The 22,423-nt window shown below is 54.1% G+C and overlaps 1 protein-coding gene across 1 annotated transcript; it reads right to left on the reverse strand.

Moving 5' to 3' along the window:
- Positions 1-71: 71 nt before the first annotated feature.
- plod3 (procollagen-lysine, 2-oxoglutarate 5-dioxygenase 3) lies at positions 72-21,539 on the reverse strand. The gene is made up of 19 exons (XM_079257301.1): positions 21,377-21,539; positions 16,604-16,695; positions 15,944-16,080; positions 13,167-13,330; positions 12,582-12,694; positions 10,846-10,909; positions 10,599-10,696; positions 6,611-6,712; positions 6,354-6,485; positions 5,063-5,184; positions 4,823-4,927; positions 4,620-4,745; positions 4,271-4,412; positions 3,612-3,725; positions 3,464-3,532; positions 3,258-3,362; positions 3,035-3,181; positions 965-1,090; positions 72-860 (listed from the first exon to the last, which is right to left on the reverse strand). Exons 1-19 carry the CDS (start codon positions 21,459-21,461, stop codon positions 705-707), a joined length of 2,199 nt encoding a protein of 732 aa, XP_079113427.1. The 5' UTR covers positions 21,462-21,539; the 3' UTR covers positions 72-704.
- Between the last annotated feature and the right edge of the window lie 884 nt (positions 21,540-22,423).

The raw sequence follows: 22,423 nt of genomic DNA on the forward strand, positions 1-22,423 counted from the left end.
CCTCCATTGCTACCTCCTTTTCACATTCAGTCAATAAAAATGCAACACACACACACACACACACACCGCTGTGACACTTTCCTATGAAAACTTTATTCAGTCCCTAACAAATAATTTAATGCCATTTATACAGAGTTCTGGTACGAACAGAAAACTGCAGCCGTCAGGTGGAAACGTAGCTCCTCCAAATCAGTCTGGACATTTCTACGCCTGCTAGGAGACGACGTTCGCACCCCGCTGTCAGCAACGACAGGAAAACATGAAGAACTGAACTTAAAAAACTAAACCGCGAAGAGTAAAATACAGAAAGGCCCCTAGTGTTTCCCCCCGAAACAGTTTAACACCAAAAAGTCAAGTCTGAAGACCACCATTTCACATTTCCTGGCCAGCACACACACACACGCATGCGCGCGCACACACACACACACACACACACACATGAACATGGAGTGCGTTGCACTTGCATAGAGTCAGGTAGCATTAAGGCATCTTGGTGACGAATGAAAGTTCTGGACACGATGCGTTCAGGAACACGGAAATCTGACGTGTTTTTCCGGTTCTTCTGAAGTTCTGATGAAAAAAAGAGTTTTATCCAAAATAACGGTGCGTTCAAGGTCCCCTCTCTACACTATAATGATATAAAACCCGTTAAAAGACGATGCGTTCAAGGACATCATGACCACACACACGTGTGTGTGAAGCGACTATGGATCGACGAAGGACACCATGATGTATCTGGTCCCTCTGGTGGTGGGGAGACCCTCGTGGTAGTGCGTCAGCCGGCCGGGGTGCATGAAGGACCAGCCCTTCCTGGGAGACTCCACCTTACAGTCGTAGCGCAGGAACCTGCAGCCTCCACCCTGCACGCGCACGCACACACGCACACACACACACACACACACACACACACACGTCAAACCTGATGGGCGACGGGAAACGGCCTCCTGCTGGGAGGACGTCCTACCTCGTAGTCGATGCCTTTGCTGTTCAGAGCGATGTTGATGGTGAAGGTGGAGGAGTCGTGGTGCGGCCGCAGAGACGGCTGCTCGTCTGGACGGTAACGCACCACGAAGTTCATGATGGCCTGACCCTGCAGAGGACGACAGGAGCAGCCGGTCACATGACGAACCAGAACACTCCCAACACGGAACCAGAAGACTCCGAACACGGAACCAGAAGACTTAACACGGAACCAGAGCACTCAACACGGAACCAGAAGACTCAACACGGAACCAGAAGACTCCGAACACGGAACCAGAAGACTCCGAACACGGAACCAGAGCACTCCGAACACGGAACCAGAAGACTCAACACGGAGCCAGAAGACTCCGAACACGGAACCAGAGCACTCCGAACACGGAACCAGAAGACTCAACACGGAGCCAGAAGACTCCGAACACGGAGCCAGAAGACTCCGAACACGGAACCAGAGCACTCCGAACACGGAACCAGAAGACTCAACACGGAGCCAGAAGACTCCGAACACGGAGCCAGAAGACTCCGAACACGGAGCAAGAGCACTCCGAACACGGAACCAGAGCACTCCGAACACGGAACCAGAAGACTCAACACGGAGCCAGAAGACTCCGAACACGGAGCCAGAAGACTCCGAACACGGAGCCAGAAGACTCCGAACACGGAACCAGAGCACTCCGAACACGGAACCAGAAGACTCAACACGGAGCCAGAAGACTCCGAACACGGAGCCAGAAGACTCCGAACACGGAGCCAGAGCACTCCGAACACGGAACCAGAAGACTCCGAACACGGAACCAGAAGACTCAACACGGAACCAGAACACTCAACACGGAACCAGAAGACTCAACACGGAACCAGAAGACTCCGAACACGGAGCCAGAAGACTTAACACGGAACCAGAAGACTCAACACGGAACCAGAAGACTCAACACGGAACCAGAAGACTCCGAACACGGAACCAGAAGACTCCGAACACGGAACCAGAGCACTCCGAACACGGAACCAGAAGACTCAACATGGAACCAGAAGACTCCGAACACGAAACCAGAGCACTCCGAACACGGAACCAGAAGACTCTGAACACGGAACCAGAAGACTCTGAACACGGAACCAGAAGACTCAACACGGAACCAGAAGACTCAACACAGAACCAGAAGACTCAACACAGAACCAGAAGACTCCGAACGCCGAACCAGAAGACTTAACACGGAGCCAGAAAACTCCGAACACGGAACCAGAGCACTCCGAACACGGAACCAGAAGACTCAACACGGAACCAGAAGACTCCGAACACGGAGCCAGAAGACTCTGAACACGGAACCAGAAGACTCAACACGGAACCAGAAGACTCAACACGGAACAAGCATGAAGACTCCAGTTGGAGGCAGAGCAGGACTGTACCGTTCCTAAACTCTGGTCCTGGACCGTACCTCGGGTTCCGGGTCTGGACCGTACCTCGGGGTCCGGGTCTGGACAACATGATGCGGTCCAGGTCTGGACAGTACCTCGGGGTCCCGGTCTGGATCGTACCTCGGGGTGGGGGTCTGGACCGTACCTCAGGGTTGGGGTCTGGACAGTACCTCGGGGTCCGGGTCTGGACCGTACCTCGGGGTCCGGGTCTGGAGTACCTTAGGGTGGGGGTCCTCGACCGTACCTCGGGGTCCGGATCTGGACCGTACCTCGGGGTGGGGGTCTGGACCGTATCTCGGGGTGGGGGTCTGGACCGTACCTCGGGGTGGGGGTCTGGACCGTACCTCGGGGTGGGGGTCTGGACCGTACCTCGGGGTCCGGGTCTGGACCGTACCTCGGAGTCCGGGTCTGGACCGTACCTTAGGGTGGGGGTTCTGGACTGTACCTCGGGGTCCAGGTCTGGACCGTACCTCGGGGTCCGGGTCTGGACCGTACCTCGGAGTCCGGGTCTGGACCGTACCTTAGGGTGGGGGTTCTGGACTGTACCTCGGGGTCCAGGTCTGGACCGTACCTCGGGGTCCGGGTCTGGACTGTACCTTAGGGTGGGGGTCTGGACCGTACCTTGGGGTCCGGGTCTGGACCGTACCTTGGGGTAGTATCCCGGGTAGAGCTTCTCGGTGACCGGGTTGATGTACTCTCTCAGGAACTTGAGCCACTCCTTCTCGAAGCCGATCTGGTTCATGTGGATGTCCACAGTCGGGACGTTTTCATAACCGCCAGCCAGACGCTCGTCCTGTCGGACAAACAGAACTTTACCAGCAGCTCGCTCTTCTTTCTGAGTCTCATGCATCGGTCTGGACTAGTGGTACCTTGTGGGATCCTCCAGACCACTGACCATGGTCCTCCATGGTCTCCACCAGGTGATCGCACATCTTGTCAGAGAAAGCTGGGAACCAGTAGACATCTGGACAGGGCTGAAAAGACAGGAGTCCATGTTGGTCCATGAGGTGTCCACATCTCCATGTTCAGGACAACAGGGTTCTGGTCTAACAGGTCTTGACTCATCCAGGATTACCTGCTCCACAATATGGTCTTCCTCAAAGATCCTGGAGTAGTTCTCATGGATGTACTTCTCCTTCCAGTCCTGCACAGAGACACAGTGAGTTTCCTCCCGTTCAGCCTGCACCTGTTGCGTGTAGTAGCGTGTAGCGTGTTGAACTCACCACCGGGTTGTCGAAGATCTGCCACATGTCTGGATGCAGTCTGGACGTGTTGAAGCTGGACGAGGCCACCAGGCGCCCGAACTCGTCACGGTTCGTCACAAACATGAACACGCCCTGTGGACACACAGCTGTTACACACCGTCCACTCACATGTCACCAGGTGTGTACCACGTGTCACCAGGTGTGTAACGGGTGTGTACCACGTGTCACCAGGTGTGTAACGGGTGTGTACCAGATGTGTACCAGGTGTGTAACAGGTGTGTTGCAAGTGTGTACCAGGTGTGTTGCAGGTGTTGCAGGTGTGTACCAGGTGTGTTGCAGGTGTGTTGCAGGTGTGTACCAGGTGTGTTGCAGGTGTGTACCAGGTGTGTTGCAGGTGTGTACCAGGTGTGTTGCAGGTGTTGGAGGTGTGTTGCAGGTGTTGCAGGTATGTTGCTGATGTGTACCAGATGTGTACCAGGTGTGTTGCAGGTGTGTACCAGGTGTGTTGCAGGTCTGTACCAGGTGTGTTTTGCGGATGTGTACCAGGTGTGTTTTGCGGATGTGTACCAGGTTTGTTGCAGGTGTGTACCAGGTGTGTTTTGCAGATGTGTACCAGGTGTGTTGCAGGTGTGTACCAGGTGTGTACAGGGTTTGTAACAAGCTTGAGGTGATGGTACCTGGTCTCGGATGCTCCTGCAGAACACCATGTCCGGGTCCATCCCTTCGTCCACGTACAGGCTGACCTGGGACAGTTTGGACCGCAGGATGCTGCCTTTGATCAGGTACACCTGAGTGAGGTACGGCACGTTCCACAGACCGCTGTGGAGAACACACAGCCAGCAGGTGAACATCTGTAACCGTGTTGATGTCTCTCGTGTGGCTGTCCTGTGATTGGCTGTTGGCTTAACTTTTTAATCAGGAAAGTAGGACAAATGGACGTGCAGGTGCAGTCCGAACCAGCGACGTGACGTCACCGTTTGCAGGAAGGTTTCCTTCCGTCCTGCAGGACATGTGTGTGTTACTTACATCCTTTTTCCCTGCACGATCTCGATGTAGTCCTCAGATCTGGAGTAGTAGCCTTCTGGACTCAGAGCGCCCCAGAAGTTGCTCCACAGCTTCCCGTGTTTGGACAGCATGGGGGCTATGACTGACCTGGGAGACAGGTGGCCGTTACCATGGATACGGGGTGGTTCTCTGTGAAGGTGGAGGTTCAGGGGGAGTTCACCTACTTGTTTTCCTCCATCAAGATCCTCAGAGTGTCGGGGTTGGTCAGGGCCACGTCGGAGTCGATGCTAAAGTAGTAGTCGCAGTCTGGATCCTTCCTACAGGCCTCGCTGTCAACACAGTTCATGCACGTGTTCAATATCAGAAACAGGTTCTGGTCCAGATCCTGTCCCAGAGGTTCTGGTACGTTCTGCAGGGAGCTAGGAGAACATCTTCCCTAAATGCTCTGCTGGTTCTTCACTCACACTGCCATGGTTCTGGCCTTGTCCTCCTGCAGGTTCTCCTCGGGCCCAACCAGCACTGCGTCGGGGAACACAGACTTGTGGCGCTCCCAGAACTGCTGGATGTGGCGCTCGTGGTACACCACCTGGACCAGAGTGACACCAGAACACATCAGAACGGAGCAGAGGTCCGTTTTACAAACTACAACCAGGATGACAGAAGATGGTGGGGCTCCACTAGCATACTAGTTTAACTGGTTTTGGGAGGACCAAACCGCTCCGACAACTGCTTGTTACATCCTCCACGAGAAGCTTTGCCAACAACGGAGGTGCCAATGGCGGGTTGTCGCAGCTGCGTGTGTTTAAATACCACATGTTGGAAAAATGTTGGTACTTTGTCGCCACTTGGATCAGCTGTAACCCTGCGCCAGCTAACACGCAGAAGCAGCAACCGTCATGCTTTTCAGTGTAAACCACACCCACCCCAAACCGACCAATCACACAATGCTTCCTGAGAAACAAGTTCTGATTGGCTGAAGCGTCGATAACTGAACGACCACGTCTGGAAGAACGCCATTTTCTTTTAGCGGCCTTGAGAACAAGAAGAGGTTGTTTCTTCTGGTGGAGGACCGAGAGGACCTTCGGTCTGCTACAGACCACCGAGAGGACCTTCGGTCTGCTACAGACCACCGAGAGGACCTTCGGTCTGCTACAGACCACCGAGAGGACCTTCGGTCTGCTACAGACCACCGAGAGGACCTTCGGTCTGCTACAGACCACCGAGAGGACCTTCGGTCTGCTACAGACCACCGAGAGGACCTTCGGTCTGCTACAGACCACCGAGAGGACCTTCGGTCTGCTACAGACCACCGAGAGGACCTTCGGTCTGCTACAGACCACCGAGAGGACCTTCCGTCTGCTACAGACCACCGAGAGGACCTTCCGTCTGCTACAGACCACCGAGAGGACCTTCCGTCTGCTACAGACCACCGAGAGGACCTTCCGTCTGCTACAGACCACCGAGAGGACCTTCCGTCTGCTACAGACCACCGAGAGGACCTTCCGTCTGCTACAGACCACCGAGAGGACCTTCCGTCTGCTACAGACCACCGAGAGGACCTTCCGTCTGCTACAGACCACCGAGAGGACCTTCCGTCTGCTACAGACCACCAGACGGACCACAGCGGAGCTGTTGGTGATCCTGCTACCTATCTACAAACCTGACACAAGTAAAAATAAAACGTATGTTGGGGACGGTTCAGTCGGAACCGATGAACCACGTCGGGCCGACAAGGAAGAGGAACTGGATTCCTACGTTGTTGTGGATGAAGAGGTGGATCCTGGCCGTCGGGTAGTTCAGCGTCGTCAGTCGATTCAGGAACTCCTCCATGAAGGGAGTCGCATGTTCGATGAAGACGGCGACGTACACCAGCGGCATGTCCTCGTCCTGATCACACACACACACACACACACACACACACACACACACACACACACACACACACACACAGTTCAGACGTTCTGAAACAAACCTGCAGCGTCATCATCATCATCATCACCAGGTTAACGTACGGGGACGTCGTTGAAGAGCAGCAGGTCGTCATCGCAGATCCCACAGCCGTCCTCGTACGTCCAGGCCGTGGGGACGTAGTTTCCCAGGTAGTTGAGCTGCAGCTGCAGAGACGGGAGGAGCTACGTCACACGTCAACATCTGGAAGATCGATTACTGATCGCGTGTCAATGTTTCTGATCCAGAAGACACAACAGTATGGGCCAGTGTCGGAACCAGTAGGACGAGTGTCGGAACCAGTAGGATGAGCGTCGGAACAAGTAGGACGAGCGTCGGAACCAGTAGGACGAGCGTTGGAACCAGTAGGACAAGTGTCGGAACCATTAGGACGAGTGTCGGAACCATTAGGACGAGCGTCGGAACCAGTATGACGAGCGTCGGAACCAGAGTAGGACGAGCGTCGGAACCAGAGTAGGACGAGCGTCAGAACCAGAGTGGGACGAGCGTCGGAACCAGAGTGGGACGAGCGTCGGAACCAGAGTGGGACGAGCGTCGGAACCAGAGTGGGACGAGCGTCGGAACCAGTAGGACAAGCGTCGGAACCAGCGTGGGACGAGCATCGGAACCAGCGTGGGACGAATGTCGGAACCAGTAGGATGAGCATAGGAACCAGTAGGATAAGCATCGGAACCAGCGTGGGACAAGCGTCGGAACCAGTAAGACAAGCGTCGGAACCAGTAGGACGAGCGTCGGAACCATCGTGGAACGAGCGTCGGAACCAGTAGGACAAGCGTCGGAACCAGTAGAACGAGCGTCGGAACCAGTAGGACGAGCGTCGGAACCAGTAGGACGAGTGTCGGAACCAGTAGTACGAGCGTCGGAACCAGTAGGGCGAGCGTCGGTACCAGTAGGGCGAGCGTCGGAACCAGCGTGGGATGAGCGTCGGAACCAGTAGGACGAGCGTCGGAACCAGAGTGGGACAAGCGTCGGAACCAGTGGGACGAGCGTCGGAACCAGAGTGGGACGAGCGTCAGAACCAGTAGGACGAGCGTCGGAACCAGTAGGACAAGCGTCGGAACCAGAGTGGGACGAGCGTCGGAACCAGTAGGACGAGTGTCGGAACCATTAGGACGAGCGTCGGAACCAAAGTGGGACGAGCGTCGGAACCAGTAGGACAAGCGTCGGAACCAGCGTGGGACGAGTGTCGGAACCAGCGTGGGACGAGTGTCGGAACCAGTAGGATGAGCATAGGAACCAGTAGGATAAGCATCGGAACCAGCGTGGGACAAGCGTCGGAACCAGTAAGACAAGCGTCGGAACCAGTAGGACGAGCGTCGGAACCATCGTGGAACGAGCGTCGGAACCAGTAGGACAAGCGTCGGAACCAGTAGAACGAGCGTCGGAACCAGTAGGACGAGCGTCGGAACCAGTAGGACGAGTGTCGGAACCAGTAGTACGAGCGTCGGAACCAGTAGGGCGAGCGTCGGTACCAGTAGGGCGAGCGTCGGAACCAGCGTGGGATGAGCGTCGGAACCAGTAGGACGAGCGTCGGAACCAGAGTGGGACAAGCGTCGGAACCAGTGGGACGAGCGTCGGAACCAGAGTGGGACGAGCGTCAGAACCAGTAGGACGAGCGTCGGAACCAGTAGGACAAGCGTCGGAACCAGAGTGGGACGAGCGTCGGAACCAGTAGGACGAGTGTCGGAACCATTAGGACGAGCGTCGGAACCAGAGTGGGACGAGCGTCGGAACCAGTAGGACGAGTGTCGGAACCAGTAGGACGAGTGTTGGAACCAGTAGGACGAGCGTCGGAACCAGTAGGACGAGTGTTGGAACCAGTAGGACGAGCGTCGGAACCAGTAGGACGAGCATCTGAACCAGTAGGACGAGAATCTGAACCAGTAGGATGAGTGTCAGAACCATTAGGACGAGTGTCGGAACCAGTAGGCAAGTGTCGGAACCAGTAGGCAAGTGTCGGAACCAGCGTGGGACGAGTGTCGGAACCAGTAGGACGGGTGTCGGAACCAGTAGGACGAGTGTCGGAACCAGTAGGACGAGCGTTGGAATGAGAGTAGGACGGGCGTCGGAACCAGAGCTGGATGGGCGTCGGAACCAGAGCTGGACGGGCGTCGGAACCAGAGCTGGATGGGCGTCGGAACCAGAGCTGGACGGGCGTCGGAACCAGAGCTGGACGGGCGTCGGAACAAGAGCTGGACGGGCGTTGGAACCAGAGCTGGACGCGCTTCGGAACAAGTAGGACGAGCATCGGAACCGATGCTGGATGAACATTGGAACCAGTGCGGGACAAGTGTCGGAACCAGTGCGGGACGAGCGTCGGAACCGTAGGACGAGCGTTGAATCAGTGCGGGACGAGTGTCAGAACCAGTAGGACAAGCGTCGGAACCAGAGTGGGACGAGTGTCGGAACCAGTAGGCAAGTGTCGGAACCAGTAGGCAAGCGTCGGAAGCAGCGTGGGACGAGTGTCGGAACCTGTACGACGAGTGTCGGAACCAGTAGGACGAGTGTCGGAACCAGTAGGCAAGCGTCGGAATCAGAGTAGGACGGGCGTCGGAACCAGAGCTGGACGGGCGTCGGAACCAGAGCTGGACGGGCGTCGGAACCAGAGCTGGACGAGCGTCGGAACCGTAGGACGAGCGTTGAATCAGTGCGGGACGAGTGTCAGAACCAGTAGGACGAGTGTCGGAACAACTAAAATGAGTGTCAGCACCAGTAGGACGAGCATCGGAACCAGGACTGGGAAGAGCGTCGGAACCAGTAGGACGAGCGTCGGAACCAGTAGGACGAGCGTTGGAACCAGTAGGACGAGCGTCGGAACCAGTAGGACGAGCGTTGGAACCAGCGAGGGACGAGCGTCGGAACCAGTAGGACGAGCGTCGGAACCAGAGTGGGACGAGCGTCGGAACCAGAGTAGGACGAGCGTCGGAACCAGAGTAGGACGAGCGTCGGAACCAGAGTGGGACGAGCGTCTGAACCAGTAGGACAAGCGTCGGAACCAGCGTGGGACGAGCGTCGGAACCAGCGTGGGACGAGTGTCGGAACCATTAGGATGAGCATCGGAACCAGCGTGGGACAAGCGTCGGAACCAGTAGGACAAGCGTCGGAACCAGTAGAACGAGCGTCGGAACCAGTAGGACGAGTGTCGGAACCAGTAGGACGAGCGTCGGAACCAGAGTGGGACGAGCGTCGGAACCAAAGTGGGACGAGTGTCAGAACCAGTAGGACGAGTGTCGGAACAACTAAAATGAGTGTCGGCACCAGTAGGACGAGCATCGGAACAAGGACTGGGAAGAGCGTCGGAACCAGTAGGACGAGCGTCGGAACCAGTAGGACGAGCGTTGGAACCAGTAGGACGAGCGTCGGAACCAGTAGGACGAGCGTTGGAACCAGCGAGGGACGAGCGTCGGAACCAGTAGGACGAGCGTCGGAACCAGTAGGACGAGCGTCGGAACCAGTAGGACGAGCGTCGGAACCAGTAGGACGAGCGTCGGAACCAGTAGGACGAGCGTCGGAACCAGAGTAGGACGAGCGTCGGAACCAGAGTAGGACGAGCGTCGGAACCAGAGTAGGACGAGCGTCGGAACCAAAGTGGGACGAGCGTCGGAACCAGTAGGACAAGCGTCGGAACCAGTAGGACGAGCGTCGGAACCAGTAGGACGAGCGTCGGAACCAGAGTAGGACGAGCGTCGGAACCAGAGTAGGACGAGCGTCGGAACCAGAGTAGGACGAGCGTCGGAACCAGAGTAGGACGAGCGTCGGAACCAAAGTGGGACGAGCGTCGGAACCAGTAGGACGAGCGTCGGAACCAGTAGGACGAGCGTCGGAACCAGTAGGACGAGTGTCGGAACCAGAGTAGGACGAGCGTCGGAACCAGTAGGACGAGCGTCGGAACCAGAGTGGGAAGAGTGTCGGAACCAGCAGGACGAGCGTCTTCCAGCATGTTGTCTTGAAACGGCGGACTGGCTGAGGATGTAAGTCTGGAACATCAACACAACATGATGTGAAGAAGGAGGCCCGTGATTGGCCGGTTACCTTAGTGGGCCCATTTCCATGGATAATGACAGGAAGCGTGTCGTAGGCAACGTTTCTCACTCTGACCTTTGACCTTTCAAACTTCAGAACGACCTCGTCTGTGGGACACATGGACACGTTAATGTCGGACAGTTTGGAGGTCGGACCAGAGACCGGTTCTGGAAGGTTCTGGGTGGGTCATCTGTCCAAACAGGAAGTCTGGATCAATGTGGTTCTGATCTAAGCTGTGTGGGCCGGACAGTCTTACCGATGGCTCCGTTCAGGTTCTGGAAGATCCGGGAGCGATGGTCCAGAGTCATGTTGAACTTTGTCTGAGGAGACAAACACATCATGTGATCAGTGACATCATCAGGAGGAACCTTCATGTCTGCTTTAACAGCCAATCAGAAGCTTCAGCCACCACCAAACCGTCATACGACAAGAACAGCAGCGGCAGGAGGGAGACACAGGGACACTGGGACGAACAGACGACACGTTTCTGCCGATACCTTCACCGGGACTGGATGAACAGACGCCACGTTTCTGCCGATACCTTCACCGGGACTGGACGGATAGACGACAAGTTTCTGCCGATACCTTTACTGGGACGGGACAGAGAAACTAAACGTTTCTGTCGATACCTTTACTGGGACGGGACAGAGAAACTAAACGTTTCTATCGATACCTTTACTGGGACGGGACGAACAGACGACACGTTTCTGCCGATATCTTCACTGGAACGAACAGACGACAAGTTTCTGCCGATACCTTTACTGGGACGGGACAGAGAAACAAAACGTTTCTGCCAATACCTTCACCTTCACCGGGACTGGACGTACAGACACCATGTATCTGCCGATACCTTCACTGGGACGGGACGGACAGACACCACGTTTCTGCCGATACCTTTACTGGGACGGGACGAACAGACACCACGTTTCTGCCGATACCTTTACTGGGACGGGACGAACAGACGACACATTTTTGCCGATACCTTTACTTGGACGGGACAGACGACACGTTTCTGCCGATACCTTTACTGGGACGAGACGGACAGACGACACGTTTCTGCCGATACCTTTACTTGGACGGGACGGACAGACGACACGTTTCTGCCGATACCTTTACTGGGACGGGACGGACAGACGACACGTTTCTGCCGATACCTTTACTGGGACGGGACGGACAGACGACACGTTTCTGCCGATACCTTTACTGGGACGGGACGGACAGACGACACGTTTCTGCCGATACCTTTACTTGGACGGGACGGACAGACGACACGTTTCTGCCGATACCTTTACTGGGACGGGACGGACAGACGACACGTTTCTGCCGATACCTTTACTGGGACGGGACGGACAGACGACACGTTTCTGCCGATACCTTTACTGGGACGGGACGGACAGACGACACGTTTCTGCCGATACCTTTACTGGGACGGGACGGACAGACGACACGTTTCTGCCGATACCTTTACTGGGACGGGAGGGACAGACGACACGTTTCTGCCGATACCTTTACTGGGACGGGACGGACAGACGACACGTTTCTGCCGATACCTTTACTGGGACGGGAGGGACAGACGACACTTTTCTGCCGATACCTTTACTGGGACGGGACGGAGAGACGACACTTTTCTGCCGATGCTTTCATCGTTTTCAAGATCTCATTGCAGAAAAGTGTGAATCTGTTTGAACGTCTACGTTTACCTCGGATCTGAGATGGGACAGATCATGATTTCCTCATGTCCTTTCCGTCCACCAGAGACATAACATCACAGAAAAGTGAGCGGACCTGATGCTAATGCTTCTGGTCCAAACAAAGTTGAAGAGGAAAATAAGGATCATGCAGGTAAAGATAAACAAGGTAACCAACGGGTCCGCGAAGCCCGCTGGTTCAAGTCTGGGCTGGGTGGAATGGGTTCCAACAGCGGTCTGCATGCTGGGAGAGGCTCCAGGTAGGCGTGTACCTGTCAGATCCGGCTTCAGGTGCTGGTCTTACCCTTTGAGTCTTGTCCAGGTATATTCTGGTGTAGAACAGCTGGTCGTCATCGTTGTCTTTGTACTTCCACTGCTGGACAATGGCGCTGAGGTCCGCAGCGAAGCCGATGAAGCCTGAACACACACAGAGTCAGGGTCTCCCAGGGTATCCCAGTGTTTCCCAACGTGTCCCAGGGACTCCCAGTGTCTCCCAACATCTCCCAGGGACTCCCAGGGTCTCCCAGGGACTCCCATGGTCAACCAGGGTCTCCCAACGTCTCCCTAGGTCAACCAGGGTCTCCCAGTGTCTCCCAACACCTCCCAGTGTCTCCCAGGGTCAACCAAGGTCTCCCAACATCTCCCAGGGTCTCCCAACGTCTCCCAGTATCTCCCAGGGTCAACCAAGGTCTCCCAACGTCTCCCAGGGTCAACCAGGGTCTCCCAACATCTCCCAACGTCTCCCTAGGTCAACCAGGGTCTCCCAGTGTCTCCCAACGTCTCCCAGTATCTCCCAGGGTCAACCAGGGTCTCCCAACGTCTCCCAGGGTCAACCAGGGTCTCCCAGGGTCAACCAGGGTCTCCCAGCTGAAGACGTCCCGTGTCTCACCTCCTGAGTTCAGGTAGCGTTTCCCAGAATGCACGGCGGGGTACTTGGAGGCCAGCCGCTGGTCAGGCCAGCAGAAGCCCTCGGCGGAGAAGACCACGCGGTGACCAAACCGGGAGAATTTGGAGAGCAGCTCCACTGGACCGGAGGCAAAGATCACGTCGTAGCTGCAGGCAGAGAGAGACGCACTGAGCATGCTCAGAAAGTGCTGCGGCTCTGATGTCAGAGAGCTGGCAGTCAGGACGTCTGTGCACAGCGTCACGTATGACGCTCTTCTACACACGACGGCCTCAACGTGTTCCTGGTCTGATACAATACACCTCACCAGGGAGGTCCAGGAGGCATCCTGACCAGATGCCCGAGCCACCTCAACTGGTCCAGACTTCCCTCTCCCCAGCCACATTTGCCAACTCTGCGGGGGGGACCCCGAGGCGTTCCCAGGCCAGCCGAGAGATATAATCCCTCCAGCGTGTCCTGGGTCTTCCCCGGGGTCTCCTCCCAGAGGGACGTGCCTGGAACACCTCACCAGGGAGGTCCAGGAGGCATCCTGACCAGATGCCCGAGCCACCTCAACTGGTTCCTCTCGATGTGGAGGAGCAGCGGCTCTACTCTGATCTCCTCCCGGATGACCGAGCTCCTCACCCTATCTCTAAGGGAGAGCCCGGCCACCCTGCGGAGGAAACTCATTTCAGCCGCCTGTATACGAGATCTGGTTCTTTCGGTCACGACCCACAGCTCATGACCATAGGTGAGGGTAGGAACGTAGATCGACTGGTAAATCGAGAGCTTCGCCTTCTGGCTCAGCTCCTTCTTCACCACGACAGACCGGCGCAGAGTCCGCATTACTACAGACCACCTTCACCGCGCCGCAGGTCGCTACCTGCTTCACTAAGCCCTGGGTCTGGTCTGTCAGGCTTCTACCTGTTATTCTACCCACTCAGGCCTCGGCAGCTTTGTCTCAGGTGGGAAGAAGCAGGACAGGTAGGACTGGGCGATATGACCTTTTAGTAATATCACGATATTTTTATGCCATGTCACAATATACGATATATATCTCGATATTTACCTCAGCCTTGAATGAATGCTTTGGTGCATACAATCACATCAGTAAGATGATTTTGTGTCTCCATTAAAACATAACTGTTCATACTGCATTAAGATATGCTGATTTTAAACATTCATGCCAAAAGGATGAAATTGTAACGAAGCAAACTGATCAAAACCGTATTTATTGAACAGTTAAAGCAGCGGCAGAAACATGTCATTTTAAAACAAAATAAAGTGATTTTGCATGATGTAATAAATGCAACGTATGAAAATAGGTGCTCTAGGGGGGACTTTTCAAATGATGAAATAAATCTGTGGTACTACGACCTTTTGTGGTGACACTTCTGCGACATACTTTGCATACGACAGTTGTTTGGTCAACATCTTCTCTCCGGTATCCAAACCACCGCCAGATGATGGATCCTGCACTATTTTTCTTCTATTCTTTTCTATTTTTGCCACTGAAACAATCTATCCCTTTGAAAATTTATTTTGAATACCATTAAAACCACATTGTATAAATCTGCTTTGTCCTGTTTTATTAAATGTTAGATTATCAAATATCAAATTTAACCAAAGGATTGTTATGTTTTATGGAATGGCTAGCTGCATGTTCAACCCCCTATCTGGACTTGGGACTGCACAGTGACCCAAATGAGACACTTTGACAGAGATATGTTTATTTCTTTTTTATTTGTGTAGTTTTCTTACTTTTAGTTTCAGCTTGCTTTGGGTTGAACTATTATAAGGCTTTGCTTTATGGATACGTTTTTGAGTTGTCGTGTATTTTTTTAGTCGCAGAGTTTAGCGTAGAAATCAGTCTTATAATCCAGGCAGAATGTCCTCGTATCGTCTCCAATAAACGGCTTCAGACAGTTTTTAATTCAGGGTTTGATTCCCACTGCTTTCTGTACTTTCTAGAGACATGAGGAGCCAGATAAATATGCTTGTGTCACACACAGTGGATGAGGTGAGTAAGTGACAGAGGCTGTGAATGTAATCAAATAGAATGAATTATTTTTGCGTGACGTGAAAAACGTTGTAATTTCCGTCCCACTCTGTAATCCAGAGCGGGATCAGTGGTGGATTTGACTGTTCATTGTGACTGTAGGTGGAGTCGTGCAGGTGTCCTCTCTGCTCCTCTGACTGGCTGCAGCTGCAGCCGGAGCGACTGAGTGCTTTAGGACGGGGAGAGACTCTCCTTCTGACAATAACTTTACAATATGCGCTTTAAAGTCAGTCGCCAAAACACCAGGAAAGTCTCCAATAACTCCAGTAAAAGTCACTAGATTTGTCGCTTTTCACAAGAAGTCGCCAGATTTAGCGAGAAAGTGTCTCCACGCTGCCTCTCATGACGTAGCACGTAGCTCACGTTATGTACGTAACGAGGTGCGCTTGCTTTAACTCTCTGTGCAAAGCGGTGCAGAGTCGAGGAGGAGGGAGGAAACCCCGCCCACAGCTAAAAACACCTGCGTGGCAACAGGATACTCCAATATGACGAATATAGACATTTTCTATATCGCACAGGGGACTAGCCACGATATATCGAGTATATTCGATATATCGCCCAGCCCTAACGACAGGTGGGTCAGGTTTCTCAGCAGGACAGGTGGGTCAGGTTTCTCAGCAGGACAGGTGGGTCAGGTTTCTCAGTGAAGAAGACAGGCAGACAAAGACAGACAGAGGACAAAGGAACCAGGACAGGTGATGAAGATGAGCCAGGTGGAGTTTACCTGTCCACGAACATGACGACCAGCTCCTTGTTGTCCGAGTGTTTCAGCAGCTCCCTCTTCAACCACCTGACCTTCTGGCCTCCGCCCACCGTCCGAGCCACGTCACCCCCCTTCCACTCCTCACCCAGACCCAGCACCTGCACACACCATCATCATCATCATCACCATCATCATCATCACCACCATCACCATCATCACCACCATCATCATCATCATCACCATCATCATCACCACCATCATCATCATCACCACCATCACCACCATCATCATCATCATCACCACCATCACCGACCTGCACCATGCTCTTAAAGTCTCGTTTTCTGCCAGAACTTCCGATAGACTTTCCTTAACACTTGTTGCCTGATTTGGATGGTGTTGCTATGGAGACACAGCAGCACTAAAGGGCCACCATTAATATTTTGCACCAGAGGAACCAGTCAACATCGTGTCTCTGGACAGTGGGAGGAACCCAGAGAACCCGGAGAGAACCCAGCGTACACAGGGAGAACATGAAGACTCCACACAGAAAGGCCACCAGGATCGAACCAGCGACCTTCTTGCTGTGAGGCCACAGTGCTAACCACTACTCCACCGTGCCGCCTGTAATGTGGTCATGATGACTGCAAAGATCTGGATTTAACCGGTTTCTGGTTGTTTTACCTTCACGGTGTAGTTGAACTCTCTGGCCGTCCTCATGAAACGCTTGAAGCCCTCCGTCTCCTCCGTCGCCGCGGTGACGACCAGCAGGTTGTCTGTGGACACATCAGCCAGGTGATCAATCAACATGAAACGACATTCAGCTGATCGATGAAGTCCTGCAGCCGTTCCCCTGGGAGGAGGAGGAGGAGGAGGAGGAGGAGGAGGAGGAAGGCGGGGAACCCAGCCTCCTCCTCGCCAGGAGCATCACGGTGCCTCCAGGCGGCGTCCGAACGGAAACCAGGAGAACCTTCCAGGTTTCTACAGCAGCACGTCCCACGTCTGTTTCCTTCATAAATCAGGATCAACAGGAAGTTTAACACGGTGAGGGAACATCTGGCCACGCCCACATGTTGCCCATAAAAGGTAACGCCCTGTTGAATATTAATCCATCTCATTTCCATGACGGTTCTGCAGGAAAACAGAGGAATTTTCTGGAAAATGAGGAAGAAATTCCAACAGATAAAGTTGTAAAATGTAAAAGTATTTTATGTGGTGGAGACGGGATGGACATCACCACCACCAGAAAGACAGAGGAGGTCAGCAGGGGACAGATGCTGTCAGCGTCTCATCAGACCACCGGGTTTGGCAGCAGCGTTTGGTTCCAACGTGAGAGGATGATTGACAACACAATCACTCAGATTGGATGATTGATCAGGTGAACGCAGGTGAAGCGCTGACGTCATTTAGTAGCATGTTATGTAGCGTCTCCACTATCTGCAGACATCTGCAGCTGTACAACAGGTTTCCTCCTGGGCATGGAGGCACCTCCACCTGCCTCCATCTGCCCGATGGCCGCTACACCACGTCTGGCTGTGGAGAACATCGTTCTGTTCCTCTGCTCTGGGTTGGGAAAAGGAGCGGACCCGACCTGTCAGTCCCTTCCCTTTGGAAGGTGCCGGACTGGAGTCCAGAGTCTCCATGTTCCATGTCCACCAGCAGGGACAGATAAGCCACATTGGGGAGCATTTTATATCCAACCATCACTTCATGTTCTGTATCTGCAGGTGGAGGAAACACCTGAGCAGCCTGATGATGGGCTGTTGTCATGGCGACCGCCTCCTTTTACCTGCAGGTCTTCATGTAGAGCTTTATTAGTACGGCAGCTTCTGTACGACGTATTAACTGTGTGATGTGGCTTTTCTAACATGTAGAACTGCTTGGTTTCAGAACATTTTCCTGCTGGACGTTTTACGTGCTGGAGGAACTTTTTCTCTTCTTCTGCAGATGCTGTTAATGTCCAACATTCTGGGGGAAAGTTTACGTTTCATTTGGAACAAATGGCTCAGATTTCTTTTTATTTCCTGCCTTTGGTGTCGCCGTTTCCCGTTTGTCCAGATGTTGTCGTACGCCGGGGTCAGAGTTGGCGTGGAGGTCGGGACGTTTTACCGCCATGTCCTGCTTTTAGAAACCCCAGAACTAGAACTGGTCTACGGCGGGTCTGGTGCTGCAGGGTTAGACATGAGGCTCCGGGTCTGGTCCCTGGAGGTTCCAGGTGGGTCCTGGAGGTTCCAGGTGGGTCCTGGAGGTTCCAGGACATTCGAGGAGGTCCCCTCAACAAACACACGGTAAACATGGTGCTGGTTGGCACCAGCCTGCAGAGACCTGGAGGTCCTGCAGCTCTTCTGGCTGCTGTTCCTCCAGGTGTTCTACCAGATGTTCCTCCAGGTGTTCTACCAGGTGTTCCTCCAGGTGTTCCTCCAGGTGTTCTACCAGGTGTTCCTCCAGGTGTTCCTCCAGGTGTTCTACCAGATGTTCCTCCAGGTGTTCTACCAGATGTTCCTCCAGGTGTTCTACCAGGTGTTCCTCCAGGTGTTCTACCAGGTGTTCCACCAGGTGTTCCTCCAGGTGTTCCACCAGATGTTCCTCCAGGTGTTCTACCAGATGTTCCTCCAGGTGTTCTACCAGGTGTTCCACCAGGTGTTCCTCCAGGTGTTCTACCAGATGTTCCTCCAGGTGTTCTACCAGATGTTCCTCCAGGTGTTCTACCAGGTGTTCCACCAGGTGTTCTACCAGGTGTTCCACCAGGTGTTCCTCCAGGTGTTCCACCAGATGTTCCTCCAGGTGTTCTACCAGGTGTTCCACCAGGTGTTCTACCAGGTGTTCCACCAGGTGTTCCACCAGGTGTTCTACCAGATGTTCCTCCAGGTGTTCTACCAGATGTTCCTCCAGGTGTTCTACCAGGTGTTCCACCAGGTGTTCCTCCAGGTGTTCTACCAGGTGTTCTACCAGGTGTTCCTCCAGGTGTTCTACCAGATGTTCCTCCAGGTGTTCTACCAGATGTTCCTCCAGGTGTTCTACCAGGTGTTCCTCCAGGTGTTCTACCAGGTGATCCTCCAGGTGTTCTACCAGGTGATCCTCCAGGTGTTCTACCAGGTGATCCTCCAGGTGTTCCACCAGGTGTTCCTCCAGGTGTTCTACCAGGTGATCCTCCAGGTGTTCTACCAGATGTTCCTCCAGGTGTTCCTCCAGGTGTTCTACCAGGTGATCCTCCAGGTGTTCTACCAGGTGTTTTACCAGGTGTTCCTCCAGGTGTTCTACCAGATGTTCCTCCAGGTGTTCCTCCAGGTGTTCTACCAGGTGATCCTCCACGTGTTCTACCAGATGTTCCTCTAGGTGTTCTACCAGGTGATCCTCCAGGTGATCCTCCAGGTGTTCCTCCAGGTGTTCTACCAGGTGATCCTCCAGGTGTTCTACCAGGTGATCCTCCAGGTGTTCTACCAGGTGTTTTACCAGGTGTTCCTCCAGGTGTTCTACCAGATGTTCCTCCAGGTGTTCTACCAGATGTTCCTCCAGGTGTTCTACCAGGTGTTCCACCAGGTGTTCCTCCAGGTGTTCCACCAGATGTTCCTCCAGGTGTTCTACCAGATGTTCCTCCAGGTGTTCTACCAGGTGTTCTACCAGGTGTTCCACCAGGTGTTCTACCAGGTGTTCCACCAGGTGTTCCACCAGGTGTTCTACCAGATGTTCCTCCAGGTGTTCTACCAGATGTTCCTCCAGGTGTTCTACCAGGTGTTCCACCAGGTGTTCCTCCAGGTGTTCTACCAGGTGTTCTACCAGGTGTTCCTCCAGGTGTTCTACCAGATGTTCCTCCAGGTGTTCTACCAGATGTTCCTCCAGGTGTTCTACCAGGTGTTCCTCCAGGTGTTCTACCAGGTGATCCTCCAGGTGTTCTACCAGGTGATCCTCCAGGTGTTCCACCAGGTGTTCCTCCAGGTGTTCTACCAGGTGATCCTCCAGGTGTTCTACCAGATGTTCCTCCAGGTGTTCCTCCAGGTGTTCTACCAGGTGATCCTCCAGGTGTTCTACCAGGTGTTTTACCAGGTGTTCCTCCAGGTGTTCTACCAGATGTTCCTCCAGGTGTTCCTCCAGGTGTTCTACCAGGTGATCCTCCACGTGTTCTACCAGATGTTCCTCTAGGTGTTCTACCAGGTGATCCTCCAGGTGATCCTCCAGGTGTTCCTCCAGGTGTTCTACCAGGTGATCCTCCAGGTGTTCTACCAGGTGATCCTCCAGGTGTTCTACCAGGTGTTTTACCAGGTGTTCCTCCAGGTGTTCTACCAGATGTTCCTCCAGGTGTTCCTCCAGGTGTTCTACCAGGTGATCCTCCACGTGTTCTACCAGATGTTCCTCTAGGTGTTCTACCAGGTGATCCTCCAGGTGATCCTCCAGGTGTTCCTCCAGGTGTTCTACCAGGTGATCCTCCAGGTGTTCTAGCAGGTGTTCTACCAGGAGTTCTACCAGATGTTCGTCCAGGTGTTCTACCAGATGTTCCTCCAGGTGCTTTACCAGGTGTTCTACCAGGTGTTCCACCAGATGTTCCTCCATGTGTTCTACCAGATGTTCCTCCAGGTGTTCTACCAGATGTTCCTCCAGGTGTTCTACCAGATGTTCCTCCAGGAGTTCTACCAGATGTTCCTCCAGGTGTTCTACCAGGTGTTCCTCCAGGTGTTTTACCAGATGTTCCTCCAGGTGTTCTACCAGATGTTCCTCCAGGTGTTCTACCAGATGTTCGTCCAGGTGTTCTACCAGGTGTTCCTCCAGGTGTTCTACCAGATGTTCCTCCAGGTGTTCTACCAGATGTTCCTCCAGGAGTTCTACCAGATGTTCCTCCAGGTGTTCTACCAGGTGTTCCTCCAGGTGTTTTACCAGATGTTCCTCCAGGTGTTCTACCAGATGTTCCTCCAGGTGTTCTACCAGATGTTCGTCCAGGTGTTCTACCAGGTGTTCCTCCAGGTGTTCTACCAGGTGATCCTCCAGGTGTTCTACCAGATGTTCCTCCAGGTGTTCTACCAGGTGATCCTCCAGGTGTTCTACCAGGTGTTCCTCCAGGTGTTTTACCAGATGTTCCTCCAGGTGTTCTACCAGATGTTCCTCCAGGTGTTCTACCAGATGTTCCTCCATGTGTTCTACAAGGTGTTCCTCCAGGTGGAAGCTGCAGACATCTGCTGGATCAGGTGTAGGTGGGAAGCTGGACAGGACACGTGGACCTTCACCAGCCCACGTCCACGCTGTGAGAGACTTCAGGATGAATCAGCTGATTGGTTTCTCAGGAGAAGATCTCCAGCTCCCCACCAGAGACCTGGTTCTCCCTAAACTCGTTAAATTGTGACTTTGTGGAGCTAAAAGTCCAGGCTCCTCTGCGGCCTGTAAACAGGAAGGAAAGGCGGACCCGGAGCTCCACCGGGTCATGGTGGTCCGCCTGGCCGATCCCAGGACCCCGCAGGGCGGCCTTACCTGGAGAGAGGCTCCGCTGGTCTGCCGAGGCGGAGCTCAGGACGCAGAGAAGAGCCGCGAGGCAGAGAGGCACACAGGAGGACATGTTTCCTTCTTTCTGACCGGAAAAACGCTCCGATGTTACCGGACACCGTTATCCTCCTCTGCTGCACGAACGCTTGGACATCAGCTGCTCCTGCTGCACAAGTCTCGCGATGCTTGATCTCCCGAGATGTCAACACGACAAAGACCACTAGAACATAGACATTATATACATAGAGATGGTCAAAAAGCTCCTTGGCGGCAAGGCCCCGGGGGTGGATGAGATCCGCCCAGAGTTCCTTAAGGCTCTGGATGCTGTGGGGCTGTCCTGGCTGACACGTCTCTGCAGCATCGCGTGGACATCGAGGACAGTGTCTCTGGATAGTCGAATCTCGGATTGAGGAGGAGCAGTGTGGTTTTCGTCCTGGTCGCGGAACAGTGGACCAGCTCTATACACTCTTTGGGGTCCTGGAGGGGGCATGGGAGTTTGCCCAACCAGTCTACATGTGCTTTGTGGACCTGGAGAAGGCATTCGACCATGTCCCCCGGGGGCTCCTGTGGGGGGTACTCCAGGAGTATGGGGTACCGGACCCTCTTGTACGGGCTGTCCGGTCCCTGTACGACAGGTGTCAGAGCTTGGTCGGAGTATTTTCCGGTGAGGGTTGGACTCCGCCAAGGCTGCCCTTTATCACCGATTCTGTTCATAACTTATATGGACAGAATTTCTAGGTGCAGCCGAGGTGTTGAGGGGATCCAACTTGGTGGCCTCAGGATTGGGTCCCTGCTTTTTGCAGATGACGTGGTCCTGTTGGCTTCATCTGGTCGTGATCTCCAGCTCTCACATGAGCGATTCGCGGCCGAGGTTGAAGCGCCTGGGATGAGAATCAGCACCTCCAGATCTGAGACCATGGTCCTCAGCCGGAATAGGGTGGATTGCCCTCTCCGGGTCGGGAGTCAGGTCCTGCCTCAAGTGGAGGAGTTTAAATATCTCGGGGTCTTGTTCACGAGTGAGGGAAGGATGGAGCG

The sequence above is a fragment of the Telmatherina bonti genome, assembly GCF_933228915.1.
Source record: "Telmatherina bonti genome assembly, chromosome: 18".
In the NCBI taxonomy this organism is placed as follows: domain Eukaryota; kingdom Metazoa; phylum Chordata; class Actinopteri; order Atheriniformes; family Telmatherinidae; genus Telmatherina; species Telmatherina bonti.